Source organism: Pimephales promelas, chromosome 20, assembly GCF_988280905.1.
Source record: "Pimephales promelas chromosome 20, fPimPro1.hap1.1, whole genome shotgun sequence".
Classification (NCBI taxonomy): domain Eukaryota; kingdom Metazoa; phylum Chordata; class Actinopteri; order Cypriniformes; family Leuciscidae; genus Pimephales; species Pimephales promelas.
Window position 1 is genome coordinate 28,050,146 of NC_142788.1, and position 12,636 is coordinate 28,062,781.

Genomic DNA, 12,636 nt, shown 5'->3' on the forward strand with positions numbered 1-12,636 from the left:
AGAGCAAGCCCAGGAATAATTGCACGACTAAATAGGAACATTTCTCTTTGTCAGTTTGTCATGTTGGAATTAATTGGCCACCAGTTCCGTTTTTTGTTGCGTGCTTTTTGTTGAGTTAAGGTCAAGGAGGTAGGGTTCACTTTTAGCGTGAACTAGCGAGATTAAGTGTGATTTGTGGACTGACCTGTGCCATGTTGGTGATAAAAAAGGGAAGCCAGGCACTGAAGAAGAGACCCAGGAGCACTCCCAGGGTTAGGCTGGCTTTCAGAGCTCTCTTCCTTTGCCTGTGTGCCAGTCTGCGCTCGCTGTTCACCGACAACTGAGAACAAGAGAGAGAAGAATATATTCATAGAGATTTCACAGTGATTCGCCTGCCAAGAGATGGGAAATAATGTTACCTTGGCCTGGGGTAATTATTTATTTATTTCCCTCTCTCAGTTGAAAGATTTTAAAAAGTGAGAGTGCTTCACAAGGTCTTTGCTATTGTCTTAAAGTTCTACCCTCCCTTTTCGCACTTCCTCATCTTTGAACGTCTCTCTTTACTTTCCTGTGGCTCAAAACAGTGGAGCGTTGGTGCTTGCAACGCCAAGGTCATGGGTTTGATTCCCAGGGAAAGCAAGAACTGATAAGAATTAAAATGTGTACCTTGAAATGCAATGTAAGTCGCTTTGCATAAAAGCGTTTGCCAAATGCATAAATGCTCTCTGTTCTAGTCCTTAAAGGGTTAGTTCACCCAAAAATGAAAATTAAGTCATTAATTACTCACCCCCATGCTGTACCAACCCCGTAAGACCTTCGTTCGTCTTCGGAACACAAATGAAGATATTTTTGATTAAATTTGAGAGCTGTATAACTACCACATTGGCTGCCTAAGGGACTGCCTATTGACGGCCCAGAAAGTCAATGAAGAAAATGTTTAAATTATCAAGCGACGCGAATACTTTTTGTGCGAAAAAACAAACAAAAATAACGAGTTTATTCGACTATTTCTTTTCTTCCTTGTAGGCCAGAACGAGACTTCCTTAGATTTCCACGACGCATGCGCGAGAATTGCGATCTGCTTACACCAGCTTACACTACTTCAGATCGCAATTCTCGCGCATGCGTCGTGGAAATCTAAGGAAGTCTCGTTTCTGGCCTACAAGGAAGAAAAGAAATAGTCGAATAAACTCGTTATTTTTGTTTGTTTTTTCGCACAAAAAGTATTCGCGTCGCTTGATAAACATATAGTTGAGCCACGGTAGTCACTTGGGATATTTAAACATTTTCTTCATTGACTTTTTGGGCCGTCAAGAGGCAGTCCCTTAGGAGCCAATGTGGTAGTTATACAGTTCTCAAATTTAATCAAAAATATCTTTATTTGTGTTCCGAAGACGAACGAAGGTCTTACGGGGTTGGTACAGCATGGGGGTGAGTAATTAATGACTTAAATTTCATTTTTGGGTGAACTAACCCTTTAAAATCAAATGGCACTTTTCCACTACACAGTACCAGCCCGACTCGACTCGACTTGGTTCGCCTTTGTTTGGTTTTCCACTGTGTAAAAGTTGTACCTGTTCCTGCTTTCGGGTATTATTATTTTTTGTACCACCTCCGGCGAGGTTCTGGGCGAGCTAAGGCGATACTAAAAGTGACGTGAAAACAATGCCGACTGCTGATTGGTCAGAGAGAATCGTCACCATTCACTGCGCCGTCATTACACGAGTATCCAGAATAACCCCGCCATTTTTGAAAAAGTTTGGCCAGAGATGGTTAATAAACTAACTACTATTATTATGGCAACTCGGAAGAACACGCCGTGGTCAAACGAGGAGGTGCAGACTTTTCTTAGTTTGGTGGCCGAAGAGAGGATCCAGCAAGAGATTGATGGGGCAACGAGGAACGAAAGGCGTCGCTATGACGACCGGGTACTATTTGTGGCATGAGTGAAAAGCAAGCCGAGTCGAACTGGTACTGGCAATGGAAAAGTGCCAAAAATGTCTTTCACCTTTCTTTTTGTGTTTAAGGAACAAGTATTTCTCTCTCTACACAATGCATTGTCAGCAATGGCACAACCTTCACTTGCCTAAGTGTTGGGTTTGTGAATGAACAACAGCTTGAGAATGCATACAATCCAAGTCGCTTGGTTTGTCGAGAGTTCACAACAAAAATTTGCACGCATACACAAAACAAGACATCCATCACTCACAATTTGCATCTAATACATTTTTTTTAGGTACTTCACAAATTGAATTCCTGTTGCATTTTTATCTCTGACTCAGGACTTCTCACCGGACCGTGCCGCAGAACGGGTGGCTCCGGGTGGCTGTAGTCGTCTCCATCATGCACAGCGTGACCGAGAGACGGAGGATGAGATGGTTCACCATGCGAGTGATGTGGGTAAGGAGGATGAGTAAGCGCCTCCACCTGTCGCGCCTGTCTTCTGGCCGCCAACAGGATCCGGCAGTAGGTGAAACAGATGGCCGTAGAGGGCAAGAAGAAGGTGAGTAAGGTCGCCACAAGGGCGAAGGGGAGAGTCACCCGCAGGCGGCACTGCGTTGACGGCGTCCCTGACGTGGAAAGCTGGAAGTATGAGGGGGGGTAGAAGGAACTCAACGGCGAGACTGTGGCGTTGGCGGGATAGTGCTCGGAAAGGTCTTGCACGCGACCCAGGCTGTGCCAGTCCATCTTGATTGGCAGGAAAGACGTAAGCGCAGCCAACCCCCAAGCCCCGCCCACCAGCAGCAAGGCACGGGGCGGGGTCATGTGCTGTTTGTATCGCAATGGAGAGATAATGAGGAGGTAGCGGTCCAGACTGATGACACACAAGTTGAGAATGGAAGCACTACAGCACATCACATCGAAGCAAAGCCAGACGGGGCAGAACCCAGGCGCCAGCACCCAGGTCCCACACAGCACGTTGAGCATAGCGGGAGGCATCACGACCAGAGCCACCATCAAGTCTGACAGAAAGAGGGACACCAGGAAGCAATTGGAGGTGCAGCGCAGCGACCGATGTGCGAACACCAAGGCAATCAACAAAATGTTCCCACAAGCTGTCACCAGAATTATGAGGGAAAGCATGACTGCGAGAAGCCAGGGACCGCTGCCACTAATGCTCCAGCCGTCACCGACAGCACCGCTGTCATTGAAGCTCCTGTGAGCGTTCCAGGGATCAGCACCTGATGCTGCCTCTACTCGAGGGATAGGTGAGCCACTCATCATCGAAGAGTTGAATAGGACAGTGTGCGCTTCCTCGGGTCTCGATGAAGCCAACACACATCCAGGGTTTTTCAGGTGCATTGAAATGTGAAACAGTTGATCTGCGCGGGTCACTGAATCCAATGCAGACCACCTCAGGTGGTGAAAAAGATCAAGATGTCCCGTTTATAGTAATCCTTTCCATCTTTCCCTTTGGCAAGGTTGGTGATTTCACTCCCTCTGTGCGCCTCAGTCACATCAGTGCGAGGATATTCAGCTGCCATCACTCCATTTGTCAACATGAGATGAGCAAAGCAATAAAATGACACATTTCCCAGTCCATAGTCTGGCTTCTTCAGCGCTTAGCACCGGTATGAGCAATTCTGTGCCTGTCAGAGTATTTCAAAGCTACGTGTCATGATGACACTCTTTGGGGGAGGGCAACTGAGAGGTGGGTTTCAGTACAAGAGTGTGTGAGAAAGAGAGGGAGAGTTACAAGGGCAAGACTACCATTTAGATATTTTTAGATGAGTGAATTTAAAAAACAAACTCATCTCGGTCAGGTTCTTCCCGTCGAGGAGGATTTCTTTTTTCTTTCTATGCATTTTTATGAGCTCGACGTTCTTTATTCAGTAATTGTGTGGCTGTAATTGAGTAAAAGGGAGCGGACGAGTGCACTAGAGTTAACTGAGTTGGCGTCTTTGCTGTTCCTTTTGCCCTCCTAATCCCTGTATCGTCCACTTCAGGGTGCCTGCAGGATCCGCACTCTGCTGCCGCCGGGCATAAAGCGTGTCTGAGTATTGCGCTTTTAATGCGACTTTATGCACATTCACAGCCAATCGTTATTCAGGGTTAATTGAGGCACACATTTAACATCTTACAAAAGGCTTATGTAAATGTGTGCAAAAAAAAAGTGTGATTGTTGATGTGAAAATGTTCCTTTACAAGAATGTTTTTCTTTCCTGTATCTTATAAATCTATATGAAGAGTTCAGATGCAAAAACCTCTAAGTGCCATTTGAAATTTTCTTCTAGAATGATCATTATCAAGCTTGTATATTTAAGTTCAGTAATTTCACTTAAATGGCATTGAAGATTACCTATTAATTGTTATTTAAGTGAAATTACTGAACTTAAATATACAAGTTTGACAAAAATCATTATTAAAGAAGAAAATTTCAAATGGCATTTAGAGGCTTTTGCATCTGAACTCTTCATATAATTCTTTTTTTTTTATTATTGCGATAATCTTTTTTGGGGCATCTGCGAGATTGTACACGAGTCATTGGTAGGGCTGTCAAACGATTAATCGTACCCTCCAAAGTCGATTGACGAGCCGTCAGAGGGCGATTTCCTTACATATCTATTAATAACTTCGGATTGGATGACAGTATTAACTTACTTTTTTTATGAAAAAGCTGACAATCGTCTGCATGTTGATTTCCGCAAATTGAAAGCATTTTATATTTTAGTGCAAATCTATAGCATTTTACTGCAAAACAAACAAATATTAGGCTACTTTATTCTGATCTAATGAAATGAAATGCTGTTGGTGTGTGTGACCAATCACAGACCAAAAACATAAAATGACGTTCTCAGACAACGTCTGGATTAGCTCCAGGTGTGTGTTAGCTGATGCAACATTTAATTTATACACGGTGTTTGGACGCGCGCAGTTGGATGTTATCAGATATGGCTTATTTGCACTTTACAAGATTCTTTTCAAAGAAAACCTGCCACAACGGAGATTCTCTGCCGAGCAAGTTGCTGAAATGCCTTTTGCCGACAGTGATGAGAGTGAAATCGGAGCTGATCCAGAGCGGTTTGATTCGGAGGAAGATCAAATAGTCCACGGACGGACTCGATCCATTTGAGGAGTAAGTACGAATGATATATTACTGATAATATATTGTCTAATTGTGTAGTTTTTAGTCAGATTATTTTATTTATTATAGCTTTTCAGAAATAACGGCGCTGTAATCAGAAAATGTGTGTGCGCTCAATCAAACACGCCATGTGCGCAATCAAACCATGCGCGCGTTTTCCCCGAATGTAATCCATCTTCATTTATAAGCTATTTCGTTTACTTTGCTTGTCTATTTTATTGAAATGTTTTTTTTTTTTAGGAAAATGTTATTCTAGTTTTTCATGGTGCAGTGACAGTGAGTTATCTAATCTGTACTATTTGTCTATATGGGAGGGGGTTTGCTTTAGACATTGTATTTACTCTGTGCATTTTATTATAATGTTTTTTATGGAAACTTTTTTTTTTTAGCTTTTCAGAAATAATAGTGCAGTATGCCTTATCTAAGGCCTGTACTATTTTGTCTACATGGGAAGGGGTTTCAGACATTTTATTTAGTCTGTGCATATACGTTAAAGGCTCCAGTAATAATTTTGTCACTTTCACCTTTCAGATGTCCAGCACCACCAGGCCAGTTGGAACAAGGATTGGAGACCGAAAATGATCCTGATGTGATGTGGCCCCCAGTCCACAGGTTTTGCCCCAGACTGGAACCTGGAGTGCAATTGGCTTTATGCACAGCTGCACTACTTCCTGAACTTAAGCCAGCTCCTTGTTTCCTGTCTGCCATTATTGGACAAATTGATTAACCCAGGTGTGCCTGACCTCAGTAGTCACGGCAACAATAATCAGACACACCTGAATTAATCAAGTTCGGCCAATAATTGGATTTATGCACCGCTGCACTACTTCCTGAACTTAAGCCAGCTCCTTGTTTCCTGTTTGCAATTATTGGCCGAACTTGATTAATTCATGTGTGTCTGATTATTTTTGCCATGACTACTGAGGTCAGGCACACATGGACTAATCAATTTGTCCAATAATGGCAGACAGGAAACAAGAAGCTGGCTTAAGTTCAGGAAGTAGTACAGCTGTGCATAAAGCCAATTGGACACCTCCGTAGAGCAAAGCCCCATCGGCCTTTTCAAGCACTTTTTTTAGTGCTGAGTCAATCAGGACATTGTTTGCCAACACAAACAAGCTGGCAGAGAGAAATATTGCTGCTGGGAAAAGGTACAAGTGGACCACTATCAACCCTGCACAGATGTTCAAATTAATTGGCTTGGTTTTTTACATGGGAATTCTAAAGCTCCCAGCAGTAAGTGACTATTGGAAGAACATTTTTTTTTTTTTTTTTTACAATCAAATATTGAAACGTCAATATTTCAAGTCTTTCAAATGCAGTGCACAGTGCCATCTAGGGGTGGTTTTGTGTATTTTGTAAATTGAGACCATTGAGAATTTTCCATTCTAATGAGCATTTGGTTCCCTTTATATTCTTCTTTCTGTGTTTTCTCAAAAAAGTATGGTGACTACAGTTACAGAAATGTAAATATTTGTTTTGTTTCTTTATATTTTTTCACCCAATTTTTTTTTTTGCAGGTGTTCTAAAGCCTTTGAGGAATAAATATTTGTTGTAAAATCCCTTATTTATTTTTCACATTTTTATATAATAAAAACAAAAAACAAAACAAACAATTCTGTGTTTGTATTTCTTGGTGAAATATCACATTATTACACACACAATTGTCTCAAAAAGTGTGTTTTCAATGCATCCAAATTGTAGCTGAGAATCTGTAGAACCCAGAAATATGTCTCTTTACTGTATGAAAATTGACAATTCCAGAAGCCAAAATATCAACAAAACCCTTTAGACCTTGAAGGGTTAATCGCATCCAAAATAAAAGTTTGTGTTTACATAATATCTGTGGGTGCAGTGTGTATAATTATTTTACAAATATAAATACACAGACATGCTTGTTTATATTTAAGAAATATTTTCATGTATATACTGTTATTTATATATACTTTTTTTATTCAACTTTTTTTTTTATTTAACTATACATGCATGTGTGTGTATGTATATATATATATATATATATATACACACAAAATAATTATACACAGTTGTCACGGGTTATGGTGCAGGTCCAGGATGAAGGAGAGGCTGACACAAAGACTAATTCAAATATTTCCTTGTATAATCAAAACTCAGGTACGGTGAAAACCCCTCAGGTGGCCTCGGCGGGACGAGACTCTGGCTGGACGGTCTCTGGGGGAAGAAGCTCAGGAAGATCGTCAAAAGGCTCAGCTGACTCAGGATCGGCTGGTGCTACAGTAAGAGAGGAACCACAAACCCAAAGAGCTCGGTCCAAAAACTCAAGAGAAGGTCAGTGCAAGTCTTTGAGCAGCAAAATCTGGGTTAGGATCATCAAGTCCTCCCCAAAACCGTGGCTTTAAAAACTCCTCCCAGTAATCATCCTGATACAGATGCAGCTAAACTTCCACTAATTCCTCCAAAGAACCTCCATTCTGGTTGAACAGAAACTTACCCATTGCGTCCTCCTCCACTACCTTTTTGGTTTACTTGTATAGTCAAAACTCAGAATGATGGTCAAAGGGAAACACCATGTAACATAGATGAGAACTGACCAAGACAGACTGAACAAGGGGAACTAAATACAGAAGCAAATGAACACTAACGAGGTGAAGACAGGTGACACAGATGATAATGACGCTGAACAGGTGGATGATTGAGGGAGTGAGAAGAACAGGTGTGGAGACAAGAGGATCCTGGGAAGTGTAGTGAAGACAAAGACAGACAGGTGCAGACGAGGACTGTGACAACAGTGCACCCACATATATTGTGTGAACACAATAATTTATTTTGGATGCAATTAATCTTTTGACAGCCCTTCTAAATGCATAATGTTTTTCTTTTACAAACTGATTGTGTGTGTAGTTATCAACTGCATGCTGTAATGCTTAATTTGCATGTTTGATTGGACATTTGTAATGTTGTTGATGATCTGAGACTTAGAACTGAGATCAAAGGGTTTTCGAAATTAAAGTTTATTCCAAAAGAGAAGCTGAAAAGACGGTCTTCCTAAACTGTTGTACAGTTGTAAATACTGTTGATAAATGCAAGCGACGACACATTTAATATTTGTAATTTTTTGAGCATAAACATGCCTTGCAACCATTCTCTAAAAGACTTAATTCTGAACAATGCATGGGAATTTATTTCGATATGCACTTCTACTTTTGGATAAAATGAAACGAAAAACAAACCAATGCTTGTACTTCACAACTGGAGAACTATCACCATGCCAACACCGTTCTGAACACAAAGCATGTTTTTTGCTTTAAGCATAAGTGCACTAGTTCTGCGTGTTTGCCAAAAATCATCTTGGCCTGGGTCAAAAGTCAGATGACAGTGTGGGTTGCTGAAATTATAATGTAGGGTCATTTTTTAAAATATATATATAAATTAAAAAGAAAATCACATTTATGTCATCCTTTGCAAACTTCAAATCTCCTTTATCATTTTATTAAATAACCACAGACTGTCCTGTACAAGAACATATATATATTATGTAGAGAGAAAGACAACCAGAGTAAGGCAGATGACAGAATCCAAAACCGATGCGTCAACTCTACTGCTCCTGAAAGAGAAGAGAAAACAACACTTCAACTGATATTCAAATGTCTTGAGATTCAATGCATATGATCTTATGTTCAAGGTGACAAACAAATCTGCAACATTTGGTACATTAGATGACTTGATTCTCAGGCGATTTTAAACAAAACACTGTGTGTACAGTGATCATCTGCGTGCATACAAATATTCATAAATTAAAGTCTAGTTTACTGTTAGTTGTAGCTTTTCGACATGCCTTTTAGACCTGATTAGGGTGAACAGGGTTTAATTTAGTGTGAGACTATGTAATTGCTTTTGTTGTATTAATTATGCTGGAAAGCACTTTGGTAAACAGCAGTTGTTGTAAATGTGCAATAGAAATACAATTTTTATTGAGTATTAATTTAACTGTCACATAACATGTCGTGTTCATATCCAGTGAAATTCTTTAATGATTTAATTTTAAAAACGCAATGTAACAACTGAACATAATTGAAAAAATTATTAGATGGCCAAAAGTACCTTTTTGTCAGTGTTCTAATTATTATTGAACTGAATAAAATGGGAAATGTTTCCTTGGCAAACAGCTCGCTTAATGTTTTTTTGTTGTTTGTTTTTATTTAAGTTGAAGTACTTAAAAAAAAAATTAATTAAAAACTATAAAGACATTTATAAAGAAAAATGACAAAAAAAATACAACAAAATGACTCAAACTTTATCAAATTACACTGAAAACAGAAAAATAAAACGCTATTCAAAATATGAACAAAAAAAATAAAATAAAAAAATATTTGTATGAATAATTTCTAAAATAAATTCGAATACATTCACATTTACGATAATTAGGGAGCAAGCACTGAAAGTGTGCAACGTAATGAAGAATTATTATTATTATTGTGACTATGTACACCAATAGCAAAATATTTTATTTACACCATGTAAAATACCAGTATTCTCTTTGCCAGTTTGTTAAATAGTTATATATATATGAATATTGGCAGATGGTATTTGCACCACAGTGTTGTTGTAGATTAAATGCTATACAATAATAACAGAGTGTAAATGATTACATTTATTAAAATTATTAATCACCTTATTGGGACAATAACCATCAAATAACTTTATAATTAAACACGTTAGACACTTTATTTCCACTTTTTCGAATGTTTTCTTAAAAATAAAAGACTTTCCGATCTGATATGTGATGGGAAAATGAAGTAGAGCGAGTTCACCAAAAGAACAATTCAAACGCGATTTGCATCGAAACTTTCTGCCATGCACCATCCTTACCCCTACACTATTGTTACTGTGGACAATCCGGTGTCTTCCGTAGTTTTGTCTGGCATTAATGTAAACTCCATATTATACTATTTGCACTCCATATTAATTATTCATCAGCCATGGGAGTGTAATAGTATTTATAGGAAAATTATCAAATTTGGCACACTTATAGAGGTGGTCTGGAATAGTAATCGTACCAACTCTGGCGTCTATGCGTGTTTTGCCAAATGAGCCCAAGGTCTCCAATGCAAACTGTGTTTTTGCGGCACGGACATGAACTGCAAGGTTACGATAATGGTGAGATTTGATTTGAAAAACACAAACCTTAGAGACTTTACTGTGCAGTACATAATGTGACCTGAAGTCATTCTGGCAGTTGGAATACGCCATGCCAAGACCCAGTCCTGTACCCAAGGCAATGGGCGACGTCCGGCCTACAAAAACATCCTGATATATTACGATGGATGAAGATTTACACAAGGTTTACACAAGGTCTAGTATTAAATACTTACGCTTGAAAAATACCACAGAGAACACAATTCCTAGACCCAGCCCAGTACCTGCAAGAGAAAAACATTATGTGACATTACAAAATGACTCTTGCCTGTGGCACTGTGATGAGATTTCAATACTTTGAGATGCATTGTGTTTAAAGAAAATACTATGTTAATATTAAAAAAAAAAAAAAAAAACAGTCCAAAACGCTTCAAACCATGGATATACCATCGTATCACGTCCAAAATACTACGGTAACTGTCCATAGTAGTCTGTCACTGCCATAGTATCTAAACTATGACGAGATTAGTAGAAGGCGGTCCTAGTAACGTTAGACATTCTTTTAATACAACACAAAGACATTAGTTCTCAAAGCCTAACACACTCTCAAACATAACGAATTACAAACTAAGACGGGATTTACGGGTGAATCGCCGTCTACTTAGGAAGTTCACAACGTTTTGAGTCAAATCCGATGTGCGAGTGAGCGTCTATCTTATCAATGACCCGAGTGCCCTACACGGACATGACGTCCTGCCGTGAATTAAGCAGATTATTAAATGAAACCAATCCTTACCGACTTTAATAGCACAGTCTGCGAGGCAGCGATCCCACTTTTGGCCGATCTCTTTCTCAGACATGATGACTGCAGACGGGATGACTTTAGCTTGAAGACTGCACTAGAACGCTGTCATACTTTCCTTCGCCGACAGTGCGAGTGCAAGTATATTCGCGCTACATGATGGCGCCACCAGTCGGACAGGCGGGGAAATGCTGCAAGTTTAATTAGCCCATTCAGACCCTGTGTCCATCACATGTCAGCCCCCCTTTTTTAACTTCTGGAGCATTTCACCTAGTTTAAAGCAGCCTGCAGTCCATGAGACTGGACGTTTGTCATCCAATCAAATGCCAGTATAGCTCTGCATATGGTAATTATATAAAAAAAACTCTACATTGAAGAGAAGCATGTCAGCACTTCACTCCAAACGCAGAAGCAAGCAACATTTTCTAATTGTATTTACATTTTGTATATATTTTTGCCAGTATTTCATAGTTTGTATGTAAAATAGAAAGATTGAACTTATTAATTAAAGTTAAAAATCGACTGTAGAATTGCACGTTTTAAATCGGGATTTTTTAAAATGTGTCTGTTCATTAGAATGGACAGTAGGTTTGAAAGCCTGTTACTGAAGTCACATTTTCAGTGATGCTGATTATATATATGATATATATACGTATATCACAATACCGATACATTTTTGAAACTTTTTCATGTGCAGAATATACAGTACTGAAGTGCTTGAAGATGATGAAAATATCTCAGATGTTGACTTTATGTGGAGTAATGAGGAAGATGGAGATATAAGAAAAATATCCATATTTACAACTTTATAAAGTAAAATAACTTCCGGCCATGGGAACATATGGATTTGACTTAAATCTAAAGCTCAACTTAAATATGAATATTTTAAATATTTTATATTAATATATATTTTTATGGATAGATGTACTTTTATGATGGATAGATGCACTTTTATCATGGATAGATATACTTTTATGATGGATAGATGCACTTGTATCATGGATAGATGCACTTTTATGGACTTTCAAAACAGAAACCATTTACAGTCAATAAAGCTTGGAAGGGCCAGGACATTGTTTAATATAACTCTGTTTGTTTTCGTCTGAGAGAAGAATGTCATATACACCAAGGATTAAATCATGGTGGTTAAATCATGGGCTAATTAAAATTTTTGGGTGAACTATGCCTTTAAAAGTATAGTTCAACCACAAATTATATTTGTCATCACTTAGTCACCCTCATGTTGTTCCAAACCTGTATGAGTTTCATACCATTTTTATGTTGGATACCACCCCGTCTGCAATCTATTAAATGGGGATTTGGGTATTATATTTGATATTAACTAAAGATCCTGTCGTGCTAAAAACTATTTTACTGCACTCAGCAGGCCCCCCGGGGTCCGTAGCACCAAGCGCTGTCCCAAAATTCCACCGTCCGCGAACCCACTATTTTTATAAAGGCATAAATGCTATGTAGGATCTCAATATCTCACCTCTGGAAGGGTCTAGAGCCTCCATTTTGCCACTCAGGTCTAAGTTTCATTGCTCTCTATCAGAATCCAGAGTTTCAAGAAGATCAAAGAAACTCCAAATTTCGACCCGAAAAAAAACGACAGGGTCGTTTTTTTTTTTCGGGGCGAGAAATTAAGTTTCTC

The 12,636-nt window shown here is 39.1% G+C and overlaps 2 protein-coding genes and 1 long non-coding RNA gene across 3 annotated transcripts in view; 1 reads left to right on the top strand and 2 right to left on the bottom strand.

The window, feature by feature from the left end:
- htr6 (5-hydroxytryptamine (serotonin) receptor 6) overlaps nt 1–3,877 on the bottom strand; it is a 5,671-nt gene extending 1,794 nt beyond the window's left edge. The window contains exons 1-2 of the mRNA XM_039651627.2: nt 2,272–3,877; nt 185–319 (exon numbers count right to left, since the gene is read on the bottom strand). Coding sequence (XP_039507561.2) covers nt 185–319; nt 2,272–3,282 — 1,146 coding nt within the window. The 5' untranslated portion in view covers nt 3,283–3,877. The remainder of the gene's footprint in view (nt 1–184; nt 320–2,271) is intronic.
- A 484-nt stretch (nt 3,878–4,361) lies between these two features.
- LOC148970672 (uncharacterized) lies at nt 4,362–6,484 on the top strand. Its single transcript, XR_016148096.1, has 2 exons — nt 4,362–5,056; nt 5,597–6,484. It is a non-coding gene; the product is annotated as an uncharacterized LOC148970672 (long non-coding RNA).
- A 1,552-nt stretch (nt 6,485–8,036) lies between these two features.
- micos10 (mitochondrial contact site and cristae organizing system subunit 10) lies at nt 8,037–11,134 on the bottom strand. The gene is made up of 4 exons (XM_039651628.2): nt 10,977–11,134; nt 10,417–10,464; nt 10,229–10,338; nt 8,037–8,648 (listed from the first exon to the last, which is right to left on the bottom strand). The coding sequence occupies exons 1-4, from the start codon at nt 11,038–11,040 to the stop codon at nt 8,640–8,642; spliced, it is 231 nt and encodes a 76-aa protein (XP_039507562.1). The 5' UTR covers nt 11,041–11,134; the 3' UTR covers nt 8,037–8,639.
- Nucleotides 11,135–12,636: the final 1,502 nt, after the last annotated feature.